We start from the raw sequence: 27,943 nt of genomic DNA on the forward strand, positions 1-27,943 counted from the left end.
TACTGGCTATGAACTTCCTTATTTTAGTCCGGTGTACGTCATCACGTACGAATCCGTTGGACTTTTGTGTGATCGTATGTAGGCAAGTCCGTTCGTTAGAAAGTCCGCTGCAAGTCCGCTAAAAGTCCATCGAAAGCTTGTCGGGCGGGCTGTCGGACTTTTGTAGTCAAAAAGTCCGACCTTGTGTACACCCATTAGGCTCCATGCACACTGGCTTAAAAAACATTGCTTCTACAGGAGTTTTGTGTTCTGCCTGTAGAAGCTACTCAGTGCTTTCCTATGTGTCCATGCACATTAGGACTATTACAGGCATATTTCGAGCTCAACGTTTAGAGGCAGAAAAAAACCCCTTCTGGTTCACATTTCTGATTGGAACTCAAAACTCTCCTAAACTCGTCTAAACTTTGTACAAAAAAAAATGCTATGTATGAAAATTTATTTTTTACTGCCAAGAGAACAGATGTTTTTTTTAAGCCCAATGTGCATGGAGCCTAAGTGCTTGACCTCTTCTATTGTCCCTTATATAATAATAAACTTTAGTTGGGGAAGTGAACAACTGGCAGATGTCTTCATACAAAGATTTAGCAGATGAGTAGACAGAGAAAAGGGCAGCCGATAAATCACTTTACAACTAACAAGAAAGACAGTTTATTATTTGTTTTGAACTGATTTAAAGTTCTTCATTTTCTCATGAGAGGTTTTTAGCTGCCTTAAACAAGTTAGGGTTTCTTAATAGTGTTACCACAGTGCGGCGTAAAATAGCCTACTTTCAGCTGATTTATTGCTGATGATGTGTGCTCTGACTTACATAGCTACATAGTTAGTCAGGTTGAAAAAAGACACACGTCCTTCTATTTTAACCAATAAAAACAAAAAAAGACAAACAGAAAACTTACATATACACAATTCTATACCCACAGATGTTCTAGAGGACGGCCAAAAACCCTAATAAAGCATGGTCCAATTTTCTCCAGTTGATGAAAAAAATCCTTCCTGATTCCCAGGAGGCAATCGGATATTCCCTGGATCAACTACCCCTGGTGTTATTACCTTTAAATGTTAATATTATATTTTATTGATTTAGGAATGCATCCAGCACTTTTTTTTAAAACATTCTACTGAGCTAAGTTGGAGATACTATAAACATAGGCAGAACTGCACAACATGGGAGGGAATTGACTGTCTGTGCGACATAGAGTTCAGACTTTATTGTAAATTAGAAACAAGTTTCTGGTTGTAGGATGAAGTTCTAGGTCATTTTTATTATATACATAGATGAGGGACAGAGTAAACAGTCACTAACAGAAACTATACCTATACTGTTAATTGCTAGGCTACTTAACCAGAGAAGACACATTTATTATTTATACGGTATTAAAATGTATTCAGATGCCTGTAAAAGTCTGACACGCCTCTATGAACAAACACATAAATGCAATAAGGAATTAAGGATTAAAGCAATTTAATCTAAACTCCAACATGGCTTGGTTTACTTACAACAGGAATCTATATATTGAAGAAAATCAGTTTTACTTGTTGTGTGCAAGACATTCTTATATAGTGTTCAATCAGATCAATGTGTTTATGCTAACATTTCAGATCTATATAATCTGTGACAAATGCAAGGTAGAACTTTCAATATTTAAAGCAAGGACTTTTTGATAAAATGTGTAAAATGCCAGAATCCAACATCACTACCATGCTCAAAGGTCTCCAGACGTCTATATTTTAAAGGAAAACTTACAAGGAATGGCCTTACCTTCCAAGGAAGAATGCTATGTAAAAGGTCGAACTGTTCAGATTGACAAACTGAAAAAGAAACATTTTCAAAGTAAAGCTGTTCTCCCATTCTGATTCAGTACGTGGCTGTTCTGTGGGCAAAAACATGTGCACAACTGTAGATTTTAACCATTTTCACTTAGATCTCAAGTAATCAACAAACTAATGTGCAACTACTTGGTAAGGCGTTTCTACTACCTATTCAATATTGAAAAACAGACAAGAGCAGAAATAACATGTGAGTTTTCTTACAATGCAGGATATTGGTCTGCTACTGACCTCTGTACACTGCTCTACATACTACTGACCCCTGCACACTGCTCCACATACTACTGACCTCTATACACTGCCTTACATACTAATGACCTCTATACACTGCCCTACATACTACTGACCTCTGTACATTATTCAACATGCTACTGATCTCTGCACACTGCTCTACATACTACTGACCTCTGTACACTGCTCTACATCCTACTGACCTCTGTACACTGCCCTACATACTAAGGGCCCCTGGACACTGATCCATATCCTACTGACCTCTATACACTGCTCTACATAATACTGAGCCCTGTACACTGCCCTACATACTACTGACCCCTATACACTGCTCTACATAATACTGACCCCTATACACTGCTCTACATAATACAGACCCCTGAACATTACCCTATATACTACTGACTTCTATATACTGCCCTACATACTACTGACATCTGTACATTGTTCAACATGCTACTGACCTCTGTTCACTGCTCTACATAATACTGACCTCTGTCTACTGCCCTACATAATACTGACTTCTGTACACTGCCCCACATACTACTGACCTCTGTACACTGCCCTACATACTACTGACCCCTATACACTGCTCAACATACTACTGACTTCCGCGCATTGCCCTACATACTACTGACCTATTTACACTGCTCTACATCCTACTGACCTTTGTACACTGCTCTACATAATGCTGACCCATGTAAACAGCTCTACATACTACTGACCTCTGTCTACTGCCTACATAATACTGACCTCTGTAAATTGTTCTACATCCTATTGACCTCTGTACTCTGATCTACATTTTACTGACCTCTGTACACTGCTCTACAAACTACTGACCCTTGTACACTGTAAATAAAATAAGTGCAGCGCAAAAGAATATAAATGATAATAGAGTTTTGAATATTCTAGTAAATAGTAAGAGTCTTTAAATATGAACAAGTGAAAGTAGCAGGTAGCAGAAGGTGGCAAATAACTTTCTTCTGGGGACACTGGTAACAAACTTAAATCCGTACGGTGCGTGTGTAAAAAAAATTTGCGCTTACCAGATCCAATTGACCCCTTGATTATAGGGGGTCCGAAACAGCATAAGTGGGTCCGTGGCCAACTGCTGGGCTGGTTGAAATCTGTAGAAATCCCCTTAGATCAGGAGTAGACAATCATAATACCGCTGGATACTTTCTTTTCTTTCTCACTTAGGCTATATCCCTCGAGGGGGGAGGGGGTCCGTGTTGAGATGCCAGGCGGAGAGGTAAAAATCCCCAGGAGCAGTAAATGACATAAAGAAAACTTCTAAGAGCGATCCATGTGGAAATCAATGTTCAACATTTATTAAAAAGTTTAAAACAAGAAGACGCTAGCAGAGCGCCAATATGTACACGTGCTGAGGCAGTGAACAACGATGAGACAGACTGCTCTTGACAGAACAGCTGTCAGCAGGAGAATGCTGCGGGTGACGGTGGTCAATCCATACCGCCCTCGTACGCGGCGTTACGTCTGAAAGACTTCGTCAGCAAGGGTGGAGAGCACCTGTCACCCGCAGATCATTAAAATACCCGCCTGATTAATGGGAGTGTCAGAGAGCCGTAGAACCGGAAGTCCCCAGAAGGGAGAAAATCCTCTACAGTTTACTGGGGACAGCATCCCGATGTAATCAAATTTGGAAGGGAAAAAGAAATTAAATATAAAAATATGATAAAAGTAAAAGAAGCTCGGTAAGCCACAGCTAATAAACAGCAGTGGTACCAAAGCTGTTTAATAGAACAGAAATTTCAAAATGTTACAAATGTAACTAATAATGTGTACTAAAAATGTATAAAAGATTGCTATAAACATTATAAACAATCATATGACTCCTAGTGCACCCGCAACATTCTCCAGCTAGTAATAAAAAAAAAAACATTGTTTTAACACTCAAACATCAGTAAAGCACACCTGCCTATAAATCACAGCACAAAAATGTAAAAACTATAAATACAAAGTTTTACATACATAGTGGCAATATAATATAAATACTAGAGATAATACAAAAAAATAATAATTGGATACATAATGTCATTTATTAGAAATGAAACAGTTTAAATCAAACTCCACATTTAGTCCTCTAGGGACTGACACCCTGGTTTCATGTATCCAGAAAGATTCTCTCTGGCTGAGATGTCTAATAAAATTACCCCCCCTCCAATGCCTCGTGACTTTTTCTATCCCCCAGAAGAAAAGTTGTTTAGGGTCCCTATTGTGATGGATTCTGAAATGTTTGGACACCGAATGGGTTTTAAGTCCCCGCTTGATGTTACCAACATGTTCAGAAATCCGGACCCCCAATGATCTGGATGTCCGTCCGACATATTGAAGACCACAGCTGCACTGAAGCATGTAAACCACGCCCACAGTGTCACATGTGATCAGGTTTTTAATTTGGTAATTGATGCCAGTAGAATGTGCAGTGAAAACTTTCTTTTTCTTGTTGTTAAATTTACATTGCCTACACGCAGGGCATTTTCCACAGGCAAAGAAACCGGACATGAAGTTAAAAATACGGTTTTCTTTGATGACCGGGGGGTCAACAACACTTGGGGCTAATAAATTACGCAGCGTGGGTGGGCGTCTGTAGATGAATCTCGGACGAGATGGAAGTGAGGGTCCCAAGACATTGTCCCTTTTAAGAATGGCCCAGTGTTTCAAAATAATTCTTTCTATTTTTTTATGTTGAATATTATAATCAAGGACTATCCTGTACTGGGAGTTGTCCTGGATCACGTTTTCTGATCTATTAGAATCAGCTACCAGGGTAGCTCTGTCCAGCGAACCAACCTTAGTTAACTCTTCCATGATCTGATTTTTCATGTAGCCCTTTTGTACAAATTTCTCTGCCATAATCTTAGCTTGTGTGTGATAATCACTATCTAAAAAGCAGTTCCGACGTAGGCGTATGAACTGTCCTCTAGGGATGTTCATCAACCAGTTGTTATGGTGGCAACTATCCAGAGGAATATAGCCATTTCTGTCGGTAGGTTTGCAGTAGTTGCGTGTTCGATAAGCTCCTTCGTGTTTAAAGATTTCTAAATCAAGAAACGCTATACTCATGGTGTCGGAGTTCCAGGTAAGACGGATGTTTTTGGTGTTGCCGTTAAGTCTGGACATAAAGAGCTGGAGACTGATCAAGTCTCCTTCCCAAATCATGAACAGATCATCAATGTATCTTTGGTAGCAGACCAACTGTGGTGGTCTGCTACCAAAGACCGACATCTCTTCCCAGTGGGCCATGAAGAGGTTAGCAACGCTCGGTGCAAACCGAGCGCCCATGGCCACACCAAGGGTCTGTAAGAAGAATTTGCCCCCATACCAAAAAAAATTATTTTTGGTATGGGGGCAAATTCTTCTTACAGACCCTTGGTGTGGCCATGGGCGCTCGGTTTGCACCGAGCGTTGCTAACCTCTTCATGGCCCACTGGGAAGAGATGTCGGTCTTTGGTAGCAGACCACCACAGTTGGTCTGCTACCAAAGATACATTGATGATCTGTTCATGATTTGGGAAGGAGACTTGATCAGTCTCCAGCTCTTTATGTCCAGACTTAACGGCAACACCAAAAACATCCGTCTTACCTGGAACTCCGACACCATGAGTATAGCGTTTCTTGATTTAGAAATCTTTAAACACGAAGGAGCTTATCGAACACGCAACTACTGCAAACCTACCGACAGAAATGGCTATATTCCTCTGGATAGTTGCCACCATAACAACTGGTTGATGAACATCCCTAGAGGACAGTTCATACGCCTACGTCGGAACTGCTTTTTAGATAGTGATTATCACACACAAGCTAAGATTATGGCAGAGAAATTTGTACAAAAGGGCTACATGAAAAATCAGATCATGGAAGAGTTAACTAAGGTTGGTTCGCTGGACAGAGCTACCCTGGTAGCTGATTCTAATAGATCAGAAAACGTGATCCAGGACAACTCCCAGTACAGGATAGTCCTTGATTATAATATTCAACATAAAAAAATAGAAAGAATTATTTTGAAACACTGGGCCATTCTTAAAAGGGACAATGTCTTGGGACCCTCACTTCCATCTCGTCCGAGATTCATCTACAGACGCCCACCCACGCTGCGTAATTTATTAGCCCCAAGTGTTGTTGACCCCCCGGTCATCAAAGAAAACCGTATTTTTAACTTCATGTCCGGTTTCTTTGCCTGTGGAAAATGCCCTGCGTGTAGGCAATGTAAATTTAACAACAAGAAAAAGAAAGTTTTCACTGCACATTCTACTGGCATCAATTACCAAATTAAAAACCTGATCACATGTGACACTGTGGGCGTGGTTTACATGCTTCAGTGCAGCTGTGGTCTTCAATATGTCGGACGGACATCCAGATCATTGGGGGTCCGGATTTCTGAACATGTTGGTAACATCAAGCGGGGACTTAAAACCCATTCGGTGTCCAAACATTTCAGAATCCATCACAATAGGGACCCTAAACAACTTTTCTTCTGGGGGATAGAAAAAGTCACGAGGCATTGGAGGGGGGGTAATTTTATTAGACATCTCAGCCAGAGAGAATCTTTCTGGATACATGAAACCAGGGTGTCAGTCCCTAGAGGACTAAATGTGGAGTTTGATTTAAACTGTTTCATTTCTAATAAATGACATTATGTATCCAATTATTATTTTTTTGTATTATCTCTAGTATTTATATTATATTGCCACTATGTATGTAAAACTTTGTATTTATAGTTTTTACATTTTTGTGCTGTGATTTATAGGCAGGTGTGCTTTACTGATGTTTGAGTGTTAAAACAATGTTTTTTTTTTTATTACTAGCTGGAGAATGTTGCGGGTGCACTAGGAGTCATATGATTGTTTATAATGTTTATAGCAATCTTTTATACATTTTTAGTACACATTATTAGTTACATTTGTAACATTTTGAAATTTCTGTTCTATTAAACAGCTTTGGTACCACTGCTGTTTATTAGCTGTGGCTTACCGAGCTTCTTTTACTTTTATCATATTTTTATATTTAATTTCTTTTTCCCTTCCAAATTTGATTACATCGGGATGCTGTCCCCAGTAAACTGTAGAGGATTTTCTCCCTTCTGGGGACTTCCGGTTCTACGGCTCTCTGACACTCCCATTAATCAGGCGGGTATTTTAATGATCTGCGGGTGACAGGTGCTCTCCACCCTTGCTGACGAAGTCTTTCAGACGTAACGCCGCGTACGAGGGCGGTATGGATTGACCACCGTCACCCGCAGCATTCTCCTGCTGACAGCTGTTCTGTCAAGAGCAGTCTGTCTCATCGTTGTTCACTGCCTCAGCACGTGTACATATTGGCGCTCTGCTAGCGTCTTCTTGTTTTAAACTTTTTAATAAATGTTGAACATTGATTTCCACATGGATCGCTCTTAGAAGTTTTCTTTATGTCATTTACTGCTCCTGGGGATTTTTACCTCTCCGCCTGGCATCTCAACACGGACCCCCTCCCCCCTCGAGGGATATAGCCTAAGTGAGAAAGAAAAGAAAGTATCCAGCGGTATTATGATTGTCTACTCCTGATCTAAGGGGATTTCTACAGATTTCAACCAGCCCAGCAGTTGGCCACGGACCCACTTATGCTGTTTCGGACCCCCTATAATCAAGGGGTCAATTGGATCTGGTAAGCGCAAATTTTTTTACACACGCACCGTACGGATTTAAGTTTGTTACCAGTGTCCCCAGAAGAAAGTTATTTGCCACCTTCTGCTACCTGCTACTTTCACTTGTTCATATTTAAAGACTCTTACTATTTACTAGAATATTCAAAACTCTATTATCATTTATATTCTTTTGCGCTGCACTTATTTTATTTACTGTATATCATTGAGGTCGGTGTTTTCCTCCTAGTGTTCAGCCTGCATACTGTTCTTTTATATTTGGTTTGCGCTGATTGTTTTTCTCAATTTATCTTGACCCTTGTACACTACCCTACATCCTACTGACTTCTGTACACTGCTCTATGTACTACTGATCTCTGTACAATTCTCTACATACAGACATACCCCACTTTTAAGTACACAATGGGGTTTATTTACTAAAGCTAGAAAGTGCAAAATCAGGCTCACTTCTGCATAGAAACCAATGAGCTTGTAACCCCAGCTTGTTCAATTTAACTTTGGTAATAAAACCTGGAAGCTCATTGGTTTCTATACAGAAGTGAGTCTGATTTTGCACTTTCTAGCTTTAGTAAATAAACCCCATTGTGTACTTAAACGTGGGGTATGCCTGTACTACTTACCCCTGTACACTGCCCTACATACTAATGACCTCTGTACACTGCCCAACATGCTACTGACTTCTGTACACTGCTCTACACACTTATGACCCCTGTACTCTGCCCTACATACTACTGACCCCTGTACTCTGCCCTGCTTACACTGGCAAAAACTCAACCCAGCCAGCTAGGCCAGACTTTAGAGCAGACAGCCAGGCCTGAAACTAGTCAAACAAATCAGCCTGCTGTACCCTTTGTTCTACTTTCATGATGGACTTCTGTATCGGGGTGAGCAATTACGGTACTCTCCCTAAGTTTATATTTTTACAGTGACATTTGTTTTATCACAGTTTCCTGTGGATTGTGCACACAACCCAACAATGGATGGTGATAATTTTTGAGAAAGAAAAAAAAAAAAGACACATTTGCTATGGAATAGAAGAAAAGTAAATAGGAGGTGGCTTGGAGACCCATGCAATGTGGTTTTTCGGGCTCCTAAAGTAAGCTTTTGAATAATTTTACAAACATGAAGCGAAAAGAGCAGAAGAAAACAATGAAATGTGGTATTATACTTACCAAGGTTAGTGAGGATGAGTGCAACTTTTTCATAGAGCTGCAAAATAAGTTCAAAAGACAGTTTTAGCTGCAAGTATTGTAACTATTTTTAACTTTATCAACAGTAAACAGTAAAGACCACAAAATAATAATTTAAATAAGAACTAGAATCTATAAATACACTTTTAGCTTTTGAATGTTCTGATTATTTAGCGTAATTTGACTTTTTACAGGCATTATCAAATTAAATACGAGAACACATAATTATTTAAAAGCATTGATTTTCTGTAAGCTCCCAGGCTGGATGAGATTCGGCCCCATTATTTCACATCCAGGAAACCCTCATGTTTCAGCTCACAGACAAATTAAGTACTATAAAATTATAAATAGCATCTTACCACATTCAGTAGCATAATGATGCAAAAGTTGATACACACTGCAGTCCCTGTGGTAGCAACCTGAGAATTATTCCTGATTAAGGCCCATTTAAAGGCAGCAAATGTACTGACAGTCACAACACGATATATTACAATGCCAAAAACAGCAGCAATTACCACACAAATCTAAAAAGCAAGAAGAAGAAAGCAGCTGTTAGAAAAAAATATACTCTCTAACTCCATTAGAAAAGCAATATGACTTATGATAACATATCAAAAATACAATTTTTATTCACTAGAACTGACATAATATTAATATTCCAGGCTGCTATTGCTGATATCCTTCTGAAAAAAAGCTAGTTGCCTGGCTGCACTTTGAGTCATTGTCCTGGAATAAGCATTTAGATCAGGGATATCAGAGTGAAGTTTGAACTCTGGATCTACATGCTTGTTGATCTACATACATTGAGTGAAGAGTCATATGCATTAAACATTTTGTCCCAAATGTTATTGTAGTAGGAACAGTACAGTCAATGTGTTTTAGGGGATTAGGGTTCCCCCTTCTTCAGTGCTCTTAAAGGATAAGTTAACTTTAAAAAAAAAATGCAAATTTTTTTTTCCAGGTAAAAAAATGTGCATTTATTATTTTTTATTGGGAGCCTGTTAAGCATTGTACCAGCGATCAGCAGATCGCTGGTGCCATGCAGGTCTCCAGCAGATCTGCCAGTGTATCTGTGTGCCCGGATATCCCGTACGAGAAAGCAGATACAATCTGACAGGAAGAGAGAGTGAACTACCACAGCGCTCCACACCACTGTGGTAGTTCATTGAAAACTACAAGCCGACAGCCGCAAAAGCTGCCAGACCTTGTAATTTTCCATTCACAGGACATTATGAATGAGTGACACGGCCGGACGGAGTCCCGCTCAGCCCCGATTTTTTTTTAGATCAGGAAATTGGGGAGGTGTGTTTGTTAAATGTTACACCCTGAATATGGATATAACATGTTACAAAACTTATCCTTTAATGTCAGATGTTGCGTATGCCTTGAGACTAGTCAGGAGGCTCTGTCCTAGATTTTGGGTTTTCCATAGTGTCTGAATTTTCTCCCATGTATTAAAAACCAAGGACAGAGCCTCCCCAGCAGACCCATGATTGTTCCATAGCATACACCACATCTAACATTAAGATCCCTGAAAAAGTGGTAACCCTAATCCATTAAAATACATCGGATGTACTGTTTCTGCTGTTGATAAAGTCTTGAAAGTTTAAAACATATGACTCTTCACTCAAGGTGCTCCTCATTGCAGACACAAAACGCTTCAAGTCTGGGGAAACAGCAATCAGCCCAGTACCTCCAGAAATCAAACAGCCCAGTCAAGTGCAATATGACAACCCATCAGATAGCCCCAAAGCTGACTTGCTTTCCTCTAACAAAGCTAATTCAGATTCCAATCCAGGGCTGCCATGCACCCAAACACTGCACTAATATCTTTAATTTAACCTGACTACCAGGAAACTAGAATGTTCAAAAGTAGAGGTCCGCAATGGCATTCTAGGTTTTCTTTACTCAAAAAAAAAACAAAAAACTGATGAATAAATAAGCATAAATCGTATCACGACAAGCTTGGTTATGTTTTGCCTTCTAGATCAGCTGGAGTATTTGCTACTTTTTTTAAAAGAAAACATTTGATAGGTTAATTTTTATAGACATATCTCTTTTTGTGTTATAAAACTATATTATGAATATTTTTCTTTGATGCTATTGTCTTTATTTCTTCTAAAATAACATATTATCATAAAAAATAACAAACCATAAAAAATATTCCAGAAGCAGAAACAACAAGTCTGCTGCATTTATCTGCAAAGGCTTGGTAAGGCTCCGGCTTTCCTGATATTGGGTTTAGCCGCTCTTTTTTGGAGTATTTGGCTTCAAATTGAGGACGGATCTCTTCCTGTATTTGAGGGGATAAATGAAAGAAAAAAAATATATATTTGTATAATATAAAATAATGGTTCGTAAAAAATAACCTGTATACCAATGCAGTAACCCATTGCATACAATTAGAATCCATTTTGCAATGGTCTGACAGCAGTAGAGTGAAATCTGATTGGTTTCGTTTGCATACTTGATTGAACTAAGGCATTTAAAGTCACGTAGAAATTAACAGGTCACATACTGATGTCAGCACCGATTTAAAATCAGTTTTACTATAATAAATAGAGGATTCCCAACATATACTCTTGCCTATCCACCTCCTGCTTTAATGCATCATTATCATCATCATCATGGTCTCCATGTACAATCCCCGGTGCTCTCTGCTGCCAATCAATAAATGAGCTGTAAACTATATATCTCCCTCATTCGACTCTTCTGTACGTCATGTGGTGCAGCTCAAGGTTCTTGACTGACTTCCCCATTGCTTCTCTGTTTATCGATGCAGTTAACATAAATGCCACCCCATGGTTTTGTAGGAAATAAGAAGAGCTTTGCTGTCAATCAGAAACATTGAGCAACTTTGCATGATCCTGGGACTTTTTTATTTTTTATACTGATTCCAAATAAATTAAATTAAGAATTGTTTTATTATGTTTTTAGTAACATGATGTTCTTTACTAAATGAATAGGTCACATGACCGCCATTGCACCAATCGGCTCTATGCAGACCAGGGCAAAGGAAACAAAACACTGCAGTAATGTGTGAATGACGTCACATGCTAAAAATGACCTCCACCCACATTTTTTATATGCACTTACTGAATAACTGCATGCAGATCACATGACTAAATATTGTATGAATATAAATGTAAAAAAGTATTTATCAGCATTCTAATTCATCAATATTTAGAGCAAATTCTAATGATAACATGCACTATACATATACTGAATTGTGCTGAAGTATGCTTATGGGTTTACATACACTTTTGGATACACTACAATCCCTGAGCCAACTGAACTGCCAGGCAAGTAACATTTTCATAACATACTTTTTTTTTACTCCAACAAAAACAATTTGTGTAATTTCAAATATAGTGCGGTAGTGTTAGACCTATTAGGTTTAATTTGTTGTCCTGTCATGCCCATCCCTAATGCTTTTACAAATGGCATTTTTTTTTTTAATTCGTAAATACCTTTTTGCCTTTATTTTGTGCAGCACTTCCTGCTGCGGTCACCTAGGTGATTTCATCACTAGGCAATTCGCATGTACTCCTGGGATATCAACGTTATCTATCCCAGGAGTCCATGCGAATCGCCTAGTGACAAAATCTTGCTTTTTTTCCTGCTTTCCCTGACATCTATTAGTCCTCTGATTGACAGGTTGCTATAGCAATGGGGTGGGAACTTCTGCCGCCACCATCATTGCTATGGTAACCTGTCAGGAAGAGAGAGTGGCATTACTGCGCAGGCGTGAGATCGGGAGGCGCATGCTGAGTAGCCAGCTGCACCGAATCCCGGAAATTAAGAGAAGAGGGCTTCAGATGCCCACAGTAGAGATGAAACCTGCCTGCTTCCGAGATCTGGTCAGTTTTCCACTATTTAAACATAAACTAAAAGGAAAAAATATATGACATTATGTAAATGTTGTAGTATAGGTGTACACAATTATAGCAGAGTGTTTAAAAAAAATTATTTGGGGGACTGGAACTCCGCTTTAAATACCACATATTGTAGATGTACAATAGCCTGTCTGCTAGTCAAACCTGTAACCTTTACCTCTTCTTCTTCCCAGTCTATTAAATCCCAATCATAGGCAATCACAGCTCTTCTTCGTTTCCAAAACTCCAGAAAAACAGTTGCTAAAATGTAAAATATAATTATAGTAATTTAGGACAATATAAGAACGCAAAAAAATATACACCCCTTATATTTTAAGCTGTGCATTTTTTCTAAGCTATATTTTTATAGAAAATTCGACAGCCTATATGGTATCTGAGGGTCATAGCACAACCCCACCATCCCTAGTGGAAAAAAGAAAAACACTTGCCAAATGAAGATGAAAAGGTGTTTTTATATATTATTGAGATCTTACACCAGGCAAGTGGGTGGTAGGAATGATCCATTTAAAGGTCATGACCTAATACGGCACGGCATCCTAATACCTATACTGTTTTTGTTTTTTACAAAGGTAATACCTATACTGTTATGCCGCGTACACACGATCGGACATTCCGACAACAAAACCGTGGATTAATTTCCGACAAATTTTGGCTCAAATTTGTCTTGTATACACACGGTCACACAAATGTTGTCGGAAATTCTGACCATTTTAAGAACGCGGTGACATACAACATGTACAATGAGCTGAGAAAAATTAAGTTCAACAGCCAGTGCGGCTCCTCTGCTTGATTCCGAGCATGCGTGGAATTTTGTGCGTCAGAATTGTGTACACACGATCGGAATTTCCGACAACGGATTTTGTTGTCGGAAAATTTGAGATCCAGCTCTCAAATTTTTTGATTGCCGGAAATTCCGACAGCAAATGTCCAATGGAGTCTACACACGGTTGGAATTTCCGACAACAAGCTCACATCGAACATTTGTTGTTGGAAATTCCAACCGTGTGTACGCGACATAATTCTATAGCGCCATCATATAAAACGGAAAGTCAAGAAACAAAAACAGACACGTATTAAAAGGTAAACTATGCTGCTTTTGATTACAAAGGGAGATATTGCTTAAAAATTGCACAATTTAATCATGGTACATCTGTACTCAAGGGTATCAGTTAAACAGTGGCCCACCTTCTACAAGTCTAAATCCTAGTGAGCAGAGAATTACAGAAAGCTACTACAAAGAAATACAGTAGCAATATTGTGTTCAGTGTTATTTAGCTATGAATATTGATTATGTTGTAATGAAACAAAAGTTACAGATGTGTTTTTTTCAACAGTATCGCAGTTTTTCGACTCATAAAGCCATGTGGGAGGGTGGCGATACGCATGGAGGCAGAGCCAGGCGGCGTGTGACTACTGGAGCAAGTGAGATCTTGTTGGAATGTCCTTTACTGTGATGCCTGTTTTTAATTAATAAAGTGTGAGTGCAATTCCTCAAGTTTTGGGCTAGTGTTATCTGTGATATTAACTAAGATACTGTACTATTGGAGTTTTCTCCCCCTCTTTCTCTGAGTACTTTGTGGAGCTATTCATTATGGAGCTGATATGCTAATAAGGAGGATTTAAGAGGAGGACCAGCATCTGGTGTACAAGACACTATTCTCTTACAAGCTATGTTGGCACATTAGTGGGTCTTGTAATAAGGTCAGCGTCCCCTTCACCTGGTGCTAGGCACTATTGCATGGTTTGCTGAAACACTGAGGGGATCCAGGAATTTCCTATACACTCTTTCTTCTGAGAAGAAGTCATACTGGAATATTTCTTTCGGACTGTTGGGATTTCTCCTCCGTGTTTTTTTCCCTTTTTTCTGATTTGGACTTTATAAGATTTTTGCACTAAGTATTTGTACACTTGACATATTTGATATCAATTGTGCCTTTTGGTTGAGGATTATTAGTCACATTACCTGAGCAGCGCTATCACTACACTGTATATATATTTGTATTATTTTATAAGGGAACGCAAATTGTGATAGCAGCAGCCAGTAGATAGTTGTTTTGGTTAGGGGGCAGCGCACAAACACCAATCAAATTCTTATAGCAGTTTTGCATATTATGTAATTAGGATTACCTTGATAAATAATACTTACCCCAAACTGCCATAAACACTGCAAAGAAGACAGTTGCTCCATTATCAAAAAGATGGGTTACCTAAAACATAAAAAGGGCATCACTTTGAAGCTTATTTTAATTTAGGTAGGGACAAAACAGAACAAGCTGGCTCCAAGGTTTTCTACAATGTCCTAAGACTTGCTGATATCACTGGATCATGCTACATACAGTATCTCACAAAAGTGATTACACCCCTCACATTTTTGTAAATATTTTCTTATATCTTTTCATGTGACAACACTGAAGAAATGACACTTTGCTACAATGTAAAGTAGTGAGTGTACAGCTTATATAACAGTGTCAATTTGCTATCCCCTCAAAATAACTCAACACACAGCCATTATCTAAACTGCTGGCAACAAAAGTGAGTACCCCTAAGGAAAAATGTCCAAATTGGGCCCAAAGTGTCAATATTTTGTGTGGCCACCATTGTTTTCCAGCACTGCCTTAACCCTCTTGGGCATGGAGTTCACCAGAGCTTCATAGGTTGCCACTGGAGTCCTCTTCCACTCCTCCATGACGACATCACGGAGCTGGTGGATGTTAGAGACCTTGTGCTCCTCCACCTTCCATTTGAGGATGCCCCACAGATGCTCAATAGGGTTTAGGTCCGGAGACATGCTTGGCCAGTCCATCAACTTTACCCTCAGCTTCTTTAGCAAGGCAGTGGTCATCTTGGAGGTGTGTTTGGAGTCGTTATGTTGGAATACTGCCCTGCGGCCCAGTCTTCCGAAGAGAGGGGATCATGCTCTGCTTCAGTATGTCACAGTACATGTTGGCATTCATGGTTCCCACACTGAACTGTAGCTCCCCAGTGTCGGCAGCACTCATGCAGCCCCAGACCATGACACTCCCACCACCATGCTTGACTGTAGGCAAGACACATTTGTCTTTGTACTTCTCACCTAGTTGCCGCCACACACGCTTGACACCATCTGAATCAAATAAGTCTATCTGGGTCTCATCAGACCACAGGACATGGTTCCAGTAATCCATGTCCTTAGTTTGCTTGTCTTCAGCAAACTGTTTGTGGGCTTTCTTATGCATCATATTTAGAAGAGGCTTCCATCTGGGACGACAGCCATGCAGACCAATTTGATGCAATGTGTGGCGTATGATCTGAGCACTGACAGGCTGACCCCCACCCACCCCTTCAACCTCTGCATCAATGCTGGCAGCACTCATATGTCTATTTCCAAAGACAACCTCTGAATATGACTCTGAGCACGTGCACCCAACTTCTTTGGTTGACCATGGCGAGGCCTGTTCTGAGTGGAACCTGTCCTGTTAAACCAATATATGTTGTTAGCCACCGTGCTGCAGCTCAGTTTCAGGGTCTTGGCAATCTTCTTATAGCCTAGGCCATCTTTATGTACAGCAACAATTCTTTTTTTCAGATCCTCAGAGAGTTCTTTGCCATGAGGTGCCATGTTGAACTTCCAGTGACCAGTATATGAGAGTGAGAGCAATAACACCAAATTTAACACACCTGCTACCAATTCACACCTGAGACCTTGTAAAACGAATTAGTCACATGACAACGGGGAGGGAAAATGGCTAATTGGACTCAATTTGGACATTTTCACTTAGGGGTGTACTCACTTTTGTTTCCAGTGGTTTAGGCATTAACTACTTAAGCACCGAGCCTCTTTTTGAGATTTGTTGTTTACAAGTTAAAAACAAGTTTTTTTGCTAGAAAATTACTTAGAACCCCCAAACATTATACATTTTTTTTCTAACACCCTAGAAAATAAAATCGTGGTCATTGCAATACTTTCTGTCACACCATATTTGCGCAGCGGTCTTACAAGCGCACTTTTTTTGGAAAAAATACACTTTTTTGAATTAAAAAATAAGAAAACAGTAAAGTTAGCACAATTTTTTTTTATACTGTGAAAGATAATATTATGCCGAGTAAATTGATACCCAACGTGTCACGCTTCAAAATTGCGCCGCTCGTGGAATGGCGACAAACTTTTACCCTTAAAAATCTCCATAGGCAACGTTTTAAAAATTGTACAGGTTCCATGATTTGATTTACAGAGGAGGTCTAGGGCTAGAATTATTGCTCTCACTCTACCGATCGTGGTGATACCTCACATGTGTGGTTTGAATACCGTTTTCATATGCAGGCGCTACTCACGTATGCGTTCGCTTCTGCACGCGAGCTCGGCAGGATGAGGCACGTTTAAAATTTTTTTTTTTTCTTATTTATTTTACCTTTTATTTTTTATTCTTACACTGTTATTTAAAAAAAAAATTGTGTCACTTTTATTCCTATTACAAGGAATGTAAACATCCCTTGTAATAGAAAAAAGCATGACAGGACCTCTTAAATATGAGATCTGGGGTCAAAAAGACCTCAGATCTCATATTTACACTAAAAAAAAAATGGCCCTTTAAGAGCTATGGGCAGAAGTGGCGTTTTGATGTCGCTTCCGCCCAGCAATGGTATGGAGACGGGTGGGGGCCATCTTCCCCTCACTTGTCTCCATACCCAGCAAGGGTGAAGATCCCCCCACCGCTGCCGATGGCTCTGGTAAGTGGAGGAGGGCACCAGAGTGCGGCGGGAGAGGGGCCGCTCTCCCACCACCGATAAAAGTGATCTTGTGGTGAATCCGCCACAGGGACCACTCTTATCGGAAACCAGACCGCCGGTCAAAGAAGAGGATACCGGGTTTATGGCAGCTAGCTGCTGTCATAACAACAATATTCCTCTTCAAAGTTAGGACGTATATTGGCGTGCGGCGGTCCGGAAGTGGTTAATGGCTGTGTGTTGAGTTATTTTCAGGGGACAGAACATTTACACTGTTATTCAAGTTGTACACTCACTACTTTACATTGTAGCAAAGTGTCATTTCTTCAGTGTTGTCACATGAAAAAACATGTCAATTGTATGGTAAGTACAAGATTGAATTACTTGGCAATGACAGTGACACTTCAGATCTGGGCAGTCATATACAGACTCAAAGGGCCTGATCCTCTAATGTGTGAATGACAGTGAAGTATTCAAGTCATATAACTACGTGTAAGGGAACTGACATCTTTAAAGTAGCCACAAGTTAATGTTACAAAATAATAAATCAAGCCCAATCTGTGCAAATTTTCTTGGCTCACTAATTATTCTTACATAATCTTCAAGCTGCTGCGTGAAACTTCCCAAATGTATTCATACAGTGCCATGATCCGAGGGGGCAGCGTGGTTTCGAACATTAAAACCGAGCACAATAAATGTTATAAATAATATAATATGGCACAAATTATTTTCATTGGAGTAATATGGCCACAGCATTTATTAAATAACAAGATAATAACAATAACACGATTTAGACACCAATTCTTCAAAAACATATAAGAATTCTGATACAATCTTTAGGCCTCATGCACACTGGACGTTTTTACAGCTGCTGTTTTTGGCTTCAGATGTTTTTTTTTTTAAGTCAATAAACTCCCCAGCATGTTATCCTATGTGTCTATGCACACATAGGCTGTTATCAGCAGTTTTTGGCTGGGGCGTTTTCTATCTGGAAAAAACCCGCAGAACTAGTGGGTTTTGATAGAAGTTTTTCAGCTGTAAAAACACTCCGCGTACACACGATCGGACATTCCGACAACAAAATCCTGGTTTTATTTCCGACGGATGTTGGCTCAAACTTGTCTTGCATACACACGGTTGCACAAATGTTGTCAGAAATTCCGAACCTCAAGAACGCGGTGACGTACAACACGTACAACGAGCCGAGAAAATTGAAGTTCAATAGCCAGTGCAGCTCTTCTGCTTGATTCCGAGCATGCGTGGAATTTTGTGCGTTTGGAATTGTGTACACACGATTGGAAATTCCGACAACAAATGTCCGATGGAGCCTACACATGGTTGGAATTTCAGACAACAAGCTCCCATCGAACATTTGTTGTAGGAAATTCCGACCGTGTGTACGCGGCATAATTCTGAAAAAATCTGTAAACAGCAAAAACACTGAAAAACGTGGCTATTCAGCGTTCATCATCATTTTTGAGCCATAAGCTTTTAAGGGAATATAGTTTTGCTAAAAAAAGCTACAGTTAAAAAAACACCAGAAAACACTGAAAAACGCTAGTCCAAAAATGCTGAAAAACTCACTCTACAGCTACAGCTTTCTACAGCTAATGTTACTGACTTTTTTATAACGTTCAGTGTGCATGAGGTCCTTGACAGTGCCATCCAATAACATGTTCCGTTGTAAACCTGGACCAGCCACCAGCCATCTACAACCTACCCAGTGGGTACACACCAATCGTTTTGTACACTATTATTCACCTGGAATATCCTGTTCCACTGTAAACCTGTATCAGCCACTAGCCATCTACAACCAGCTCGTTGGGTACACACCAGTAATTTTTACACCATTATTAACCTGGAATAAACCCTAGTAAGTACTTCCTTCATGAACACCACATAATCATACATATTTGTGACCATTAAGGTTAAACCACTTGTCCAAACATTACCAAGGATCTTACTTTTTTGCCACCATCAAGGACCAACCAATGCTGTGACAAAAGTACAATATGCTCCACAAGTCCGCCATTCTCTTTGCATACAGTACCTCAGTTCCCCAAACCTACGCACTGTCAATGAGAGCCATATACAATCATTTATTAAGAGGGTTGGTGGGCCAAATTGATCACCGCACTGTCTGTTCCTCCTTGAGGATTTTCTAAGCTATGAGCACTTCCTCCCTACATCATGTCTTTAACCGTTTGCCGACCGTATACTGTACATATACAGCGGCAAGGTGGCTCCCCTGTGCTGAAGCATGTACCTGTATGTGATCCTGCACTTCTGGGTCTGGGGCGCGCACATGCACCACCAGCGTTCCTGCTGTGATTGAACACAGCGGGAGCCAATCAGTGGGTAAGACAGACTCAATGTCCACCGGGACCCACTGATCATTTCGGACAGAAGTAGAATGATGGTCTGCCTATTTTAACAAGGCAGATCGCCATTCTGACAGTAGGGAAGGTAGTGATTCTGTGTTTCTGCTAAGCAGGAACACGGATCTCTGCCTTTCCATAGTACAAGTACATCCCAAACAGTGAGTAAGCACATTTTAGGCACACATTTAACCCTTTGATCGCTCCTGATGTCAACCCCCTCCCTGCCAGTGTCATTAGTACATCACTGATCACTGTATTATAGGGCGTACACACGGTCGGACTTTGTTCGGACATTCCGACAACAAAATCCTAGGATTTTTTCCGACGGATGTTGGCTCAAACTTGTCTTGCATACACACGGTCACACAAAGTTGTCGGAAAATCCGATCGTTCTGAACGCAGTGACGTAAAACACGTACGTCAGGACTATAAACGGGGCAGTGGCCAATAGCTTTCATCTCTTTATTTATTCTGAGCATGCGTGGCACTTTGTCCATCGGATTTGTGTACACACGATTGGAATTTCCGACAACGGATTTTGTTGTCGGAAAATTTTATCTCCTGCTCTCCAACTTTGTGTGTCGGAAAATCCGATGGAAAATGTCCGATGGAGCCCACACACGGTCGGAATTTCCGACAACACGCTCCGATCGGACATTTTCCATCGGAAAATCCGACCGTGTGTACGGGACATAAGTGTTACTGGTCCCCAAAAAGTGTCAAAAGTGTCACTTAGTGTCCAATTTGTCCACCGCAATGTCACAGTCCTGCTATAAGTTGCTGATCGCTGCCATTACTAGTAAAAAAAAAAAAATTCCATAAATATATCCCATAGTTTGTAGACGCTATAACTTTTGCGCAAACCAATCAATATATGTTTATTGGGATTTTTTTTTACCAAAAATATGTAGCAGACAACATATTGGCCTAAATTGAAGAAATATGATTTTTTTCATTTTTTTTATTGGATTTGTTTTATAGCAGGAAGTAAAAAAATAAACAGTAAACATATTGTTTTTTTTTCAAAATTGTTGTTATTTTTGTTAATAGCACAAAAAATAAAAGCCACAGAGGTGATCAAATAACACCAAAAGAAAGCTCTATTTGTGGGGAAAAGGGACATCTTATTTTGGTACAGTGTGCAATTCTCAGTTAAAATAACGCAGTGCCGTATCACAAAAAATGACCTGGTCATGAAGGGGGTAAACCTTCCAGAGCTGAAGTGGTTAACCATTCCCCACCCATTCTTAACCCTTTTTCTGTCTTTTAGCCCACCCTGTCATGTGTCTTTTCTCTTATGTGCTCTGGCCAGCCCTTGTATTAAATATATAGTGCATATTGGTTTACAGTGCATCAGTGGAGCTACACAAGCACTTAGAGCAAACATATATATAAACTCTGAAACTAGGCAGCTAGTTATATTTGAATCCAGAACAGTGTTGCAATGTATCAGAGGTAACCATCATGCCTAATTTACATATATACATATTTTGAGTTACATAGAGAAACGCATATTACCTTGGCGTAGACACAGCTGTCTGATAACCTCGTAAAGGGGCAATATTTATCACACAGTGGACACATAGTAATATTTGTGGCTTCACAGATTTCTCTGCTGTAACACATAAAACAGGACACCAAAGATAATTTTATACATTCCACACAAGTTAAAAAAGTAAATACAATTTTTAGGCAGATAAAATGGATTTGGTTTTCCAATAAAATACATTTTATTGCAAAGACCAGCTTTATATTATTTATTTGTAAACAGCGTTATATAAATATGTTATATAATTTATTTTTAATATTCAAACTCTCCCATCCATCAATGTCTCCATGCTTTATTTTGCTGCGAAATGACTTTGAAAAACACCCACTAGCATTTCTGGCTGTAGTCATCTTGGGTAAAGGCAGATGATTCATGTAGCATTTGTTTCCTGGAATCCATCTGCCCTTAGCTCAGGCATGCAGGCAGGGAGGTGTGCTTAGCTGTGAAAACCCCTCCTCTCCTAAATACTCCAGAGGTGTACAGTGCCTTGAAAAAGTATTCATACCCCTTTGACATTTTCCACATTTTCACAGGTGACTGGAACCCCCCCGCGATTCCATGAGACCCCCCGCCTTGAACAATTGTACACACCTGGAGCCCTGGAGAGATGAGCCCTAATGTATGGACCCCTTTTTCTTTTTTTCTGTTTACCTCTTTCACTTCCCTTTTCTTTCTTTTCTTCTCTCTTTCTTCTCTTACTTCCTCTTTGAGAAGAATGAACCAAACAATTTTCATAAGTCAGTCTAGATTTCTACGGTCCGCTCTCCTTTTTCTAGAGAAATTTGTTATGAATACTATGCTTTTATTGCCTGTTTTTTCGTTGTTTTTTCACATGCAATGTTACTTTCAACAATTGTATTGTATACTTGGAGGCTTAATAAAAATTGTCAATTATAAAAAAAAAGAAATGTTCCACATTTTGTCATGTTACAACAAAAAACGTAAATGTGTTTTATTGGGATTTTATGTGACAGACCAACACAAAGTGGCACATAATTGTGAAGTAGAAGGAAAATGATAAATGGTTTTCAACATTTTTTACAAATGAATATCTGACAAGTGTGGTTTTCATTTGTATTCAGCCCCCTTTACTCTGATACCCCTAACTAAAATCTAGTTAAACCAATTGCCTTCAGAAGTCACCTTATTAGTAAATAGAGTCCACCTGTGTGTAATTTAATCTCGGTATAAATACAGCTGTTCTGTGAAGCCCTCAGAGGTTTGATAGCGAACCCTAGTGAACAAACAGCATCATGAAGGCCAAGGGAAAAAACTAGGCAGGTCAGGGAGAAAGTTGTGGAGAAGTTTAAAGCAGGGTTAGGTTACAAAAAAAATATCCCAAGCTTTGAACATCTCACGGAGCACTGTTTAATCTATCATCCGAAAATGGGGAGAGCATGGCACAACTGCAAACCTACCAAGACTTGGCCATCCACCTAAACTGACAGGCCGAGCAAGGAGAGCATTCATCAGAGAAGCAGAAAGGAGCCCGAGGTAACTCTGGAGGAGCGGCAGAGATCCACAGCTAAGGTGGGAAAATCTGTCCACAGGACAACTATTAGTCGTACACTCCACAAATCTGGACTTTATGGAAGAGTGGTAAGAAAAAAGCCATCGTTGAAAGAAAGCCATAAGAAGTCTTGTTTGCAGTGTGTGAGAGGCCATGTGGGGGGACACAGCAAACATTTGGAAGAAGGTGCTCTTGTCAAATGAGACCAACATTGAACATTTTTGCCTAAAATCAAAACACTATGTGTGGCGGAAAACTAACACTGCACATCACCCTGAAAACACCATCCCACCGTGAAACATGGTGGTGGCAGCATCATGTTGTGAGGGTGCTTTTCTTCAGCAGGAACTGGGAAGCTGATCAGAGTTGACGGGAAGATGGATGGAGCCAAATACAGGGCAATCTTAGAAGAAAACCTGTTAGAGTGTGCAAAAAACTTGAGACTGGGGCAGAGGTTCACCTTCCAGCAGGACAATGACCCTAAATATACAGCCAGAGCTACAATGGAATGGTTTACATTAAAGCATATTCATGTGTTAGAATGGCCCAGTCAAAGTCCAGACCTAAATCCAATTGAGAATCTGTGGCAAGACTTGAAAATTGCTGTTCACAGATCTCTCCATCCAATCTGACAGAGCTTGAGCTATTTTGCAAAGAAAAATGTGGAAACATTTCACTCTCTAGTTGTCCAATGCTGGTAGAGACATCCCCAAAAAGACTTGCAGCTGTAATTGCAGTGAAAGGTGGTTCTACAAGTATTTACTCAGGGGGGCTGAATACAAATGCATGCCACACTTTTTATATATTTTTTTTTTTTTAATGTTGAAAACCATTTATCATTTTCCTTCCACTTCACAATTATGTGCCACTTTGTGTTGGTCTATCACATAAAATCCCAATAAAATACATTTACATTTTTGTTTGTAACATGACAAAATGTGGAAAATTTCAAGGGGTATGGATACTTTTTCAAGGCACTGTATGGTATCATTTTTCATGGCTTGAAAATCTGGAAGTAACTGAAAAAATGTAAAAAAAAAAAAGTAAAACATGTAAATATGATGTACTTTCCTACTATATCTATTTACTAATGCTAGTAGTATAGGGATTAAAAATAGTCGATGTTGATGGAAAGACTGAAGTTCTGCTTTAGCTCTGCCTGCCCTGAACTCAGTTTGTCTACTTAAGAATACCTTCACCCTACCCAGGGCTGGACATATAAAGCTTTCAGAAGAACTACTGGAAAAGCAGCAAGACCAGTATTATCATTTACTCCTACTGCCTGCCTCATCTCTTAGCTCAGCAAACAGTGTTTGCACTTACACTGTTAACTTAATGTGACATTTTTTCTGGTATGCAGGACACAGTGTTTAAGTCATATGAAAAAGAATTACAGTTTAGGTAAAAGTTTAAAACTTTAATTATTATTTAAAAAGGAGGAAGGTAAACCCTTATCCTGAAGGGTCTTAAAGCTCTTAATTAAATCTAATTGAGATCACATCACACAAAAGGTTCTTTTGTGATCACTTTAGGATATACTCAAAAGTGAAGTTTGCTATACATGGCTTGCTCTACTTTTCCTCAATTACTACATGAAGTACAATGGGCACATAACTGCTTCAGTATGAAATGAAAAGAAACTGTTGTAATCCAGCCACCCACTGCTTCTTATACTAGAAATGAAGAGAGCACCTTGCTGAGTTACGAGTGCAAAGCTAATATATCAAAGTGTATTTCAACAGAGGTTAAACTGTAGGCTTTTATGCTATCAAAATGAGTAAATATAATGAGGTACTTCACATGATCACCGTGGAGATGAAACAAAGTGTCATCCACAGATTCAATTACAATAGCCTCCTAGAACCAGAATACTGTAATGTCTTTGGGGTACTGTAATATATATCCAGCTTCTTTATACCAAAGATAAAGAAAAACCGCCATTGCTGATCTCTCCTCCTAAAAATGCTAGTTGCCTGTTTTGTTTTGTTTTACAAACAATGACCTGGAGTGAGTATGAAATATTATTACAATATAAGGACTTCAAGCAAGGATGGGAAGTGCCATCATAATGGGGGATTTTAATTATCCAGACAAAGACTGGGCGGAGGGAACCACGCATTCAGGTAAGGCTCGCCAGTTCCTAAATGTCTTGCAGGACAATTTCATGGGTCAGATGGTAGACGCACCAACTAGAAATAAAGCATTACTAGATCTACTGATTAACAAGAATACAGACCTGATCACGGATGAGGAAATACTGGGCAATTTAGGCAACAGCGATCATAGGTCAATTGGCTTCAGTATAAATCACACAAATAGGAAACATAAGGGGAATACAAAGACACTGAATTTCAAAAGAGGCAACTTCCCTAAACTACGAACTTTGCTAGAAGATATAAATTGGGTTAAAATCTTAGGAACAAAGAACACGGAGGAGAGATGGGTTCTCTTTAAGAGCATATTAAATAAGGATATAACGATTCCCCACACTAGTGAGCTCTCTGTTGGTGATAACATGCTCAAGGGTCAGTATTTTGTATTTGGCCCAGGCCTGTGGATCCGGGATGGTATTGAACTGTGATAGGTTAGGGTTCAGCCACAGGGGGGTGTGAGGAGACCAGGAGTTCGGCTGGGGTGCCCTCAGCGCCTCACCCACCTTCCATGCCCGCATAGTGGTACGCATAGAAGGGGTGAGATGGTGAGGAGGCGTCTTAGGCCCCCTGAATAGCAACCCCTTCAAGGCCTCCAGAGACCCCACTATAGCCGCCTCCAGCATGACTGCAGAGTTGGTCAGGTCTGGCTGCAACCACCAATGGGCGGTCACAAGCTGAGTGGCCAAGAAATCAGGGAGATGCAAGCCCCCACTGTCCACAGGCCTGGTTAGAGTGGTGTATTTGAATCTAGGCGGTTTAGGCCCCCAAATAAAGGAGAGGAAGAGTTGCTTATGAGAATTAAAGAAAGTTTTGGTCAGCCATTGTGGGGAGCTCCGAAAAATGTACGTAAATTTAGGAAGGACTTTCATTTTGAGAAGATTGATGCACCCAATGAGGGAAAGGGGAAGATTGCTCCATGCCTTCTGTTTGGTTTTAATTGCTACCAAGACAGGGTCAAGATTGAGCCGCACAAAGTCCCTACTCTCTCTTGAGATGATAATACCTAAATAGGTAAACTGATCAACCCACTGGAGTGGGAGAGAGGAGGGTGAGGAGGACCTGGCCCCCTCATCCACAGGGAACAGCTGAGACCAGTTCACTCTCAACCCCGTGAAGGCGGAGAAGGCATCCATGATACCAAGTGCGCCCCGCAGAGAGTCACCAGCGTCATTCAAAAAAAGCAGGAGATCATCCGCGTAGAGAGCCACTCTCTCCTCCAGCCAGCCCACCCTAAGACCACAAACCTCGGCCGAGCTCCTGAGGGCCTCAGCAATAGGTTCCATGGCCAGGGCGAACAGAGCCGGGGAGAGAGGGCATCCCTGTCTGGTGCCCCTCTGCAGGGGGAACGGAGGAGACAGGGAGCCATTCAGTTTAATGCATGCAATGGGACCAGTATACAGTGTGCGTATCCAAGCAATAAATTTCAGTGGGAAACCCATTCTTCTAAGCACCTCCCACAAATATACCCACTCCACTGTGTCAAATGCTTTTTCCATATCAAGGGTGGCAATGGTCCTAGTGCCCTGGTTAGTATGGGGGGCATGTATATTAGAAAATAGTCTACGTATATTAATGTCTGTGGACCTACCGAGCATAAAGCTCGTTTGATCAGAGTCAATCAGGGATTTTATTACTCTATTAAGTCTAGTGGCCAGTAACTTGGTTAGTATTTTTAGATCACAATTGAGAAGTGCGATTGGTCTGTAGGAGGCGCACAGCTTAGGGTCTTTATTAGGCTTTGGAATGAGAACGACATGGGCTTCCCTCATAGAGGACGATAAGGAGCCCTGTTGCAAACAGGCTTGACACATCTGAGCTAGTTTGGGGGCAAGTAGTTCTGTGTGGGTTCTATAATACTCTATGGGCAGGCCATCCGGCCCTGGGGTTTTACCTTCCGGGAAAGACTTAATGGCCATTGTGACTTCTTCTGGAGTGATCTCTGAGACAAGGAGTTACCTCTGCGTCAGAAAGCCATCCCAGTGCTAGCGTGTCCAACACAGAGATCATAGGTGTAGGGTCAAACCCGTCAGGGAGTGAGGAAATATACAGAGAGGTTTAAAACGTGGTAAATGCAAAGGGCCCATCCTGCTGTGCTAGCAGCGCTAGTAGTTTGCTATTCTTGTCTCCATGCTCAAAGTATTCCTGTCTAATATGTTGTATACCCAACCTGGTGGTGTCTGAAACATGGAGATGCAGTTCTCGCCTAAGCGATGAAAGGTGCTCAAAGTTGGGGACCGTTGCCGGGGCCGAATATTGATTCAGAGCCTCGTCAACCTTGTGCTGCAGGTCAGAGACCCTGTCCCCAAGCTCCGCCCTCACCCCTGCCACAGCCGAGATATACTGACCCCTGCTGTGAGCTTTGGAAGCGTCCCATGTCATCTCCAGGGAGGATGATCCCGCATTGTGCACCCAATAGTCCCGCAAGGAAGGAGAAACTGTCATGGACTGCCTCGTTATTAATCCAATGGGGTTGTAACCTCCAAAGGGCTTTGCTTCGCGACCTGGCGGTCCTAATGGTCAATTTAAGTGGGTGGTGGTCAGAGAGGCCAGAGGGAAGGTAACTTGAGTCTTGAATGCTGGCCAGCAGGGCAGCATTGGCAAAAGCCAGATCAATTAGGAAGGAGGTTTTAAATGTGGTAGAGATGCAAGAGTACATTCTATCGTGGGGGTGAAGCCTCCGCCATGCCTCTTGGAACTCTGTTGCCTGAGCCCACGTTCCAAGATCAGAATTAAAGGTAGATCGAGGGGAAGGCCTATCCAGGTCACGGGACAGTGTAGCATTGAAGTCTCCCATGAACAGAACATGCGCTGGGCAATGCGGAGCCAGCCTCCCATAGAGC

At 40.6% G+C, this 27,943-nt stretch overlaps 1 protein-coding gene across 3 annotated transcripts in view; it reads right to left on the reverse strand.

Annotated features, from left to right (window-relative positions):
* Positions 1-27,943, reverse strand: part of ANO4 (anoctamin 4) — a 360,013-nt gene that overhangs the window by 50,705 nt on the left and 281,365 nt on the right. For all 3 annotated transcript variants that reach the window (XM_073620380.1, XM_073620381.1, XM_073620383.1), the window contains 7 exons: positions 21,410-21,506; positions 14,953-15,013; positions 12,964-13,046; positions 11,063-11,203; positions 9,270-9,434; positions 8,893-8,929; positions 1,760-1,871 (listed from right to left, as the gene is read on the reverse strand). In XM_073620380.1, the coding sequence (XP_073476481.1) occupies positions 1,760-1,871; positions 8,893-8,929; positions 9,270-9,434; positions 11,063-11,203; positions 12,964-13,046; positions 14,953-15,013; positions 21,410-21,506 (696 nt within the window). The remainder of the gene's footprint in view (positions 1-1,759; positions 1,872-8,892; positions 8,930-9,269; positions 9,435-11,062; positions 11,204-12,963; positions 13,047-14,952; positions 15,014-21,409; positions 21,507-27,943) is intronic.

Source organism: Aquarana catesbeiana, linkage group LG03 (assembly GCF_042186555.1).
Source record: "Aquarana catesbeiana isolate 2022-GZ linkage group LG03, ASM4218655v1, whole genome shotgun sequence".
In the NCBI taxonomy this organism is placed as follows: domain Eukaryota; kingdom Metazoa; phylum Chordata; class Amphibia; order Anura; family Ranidae; genus Aquarana; species Aquarana catesbeiana.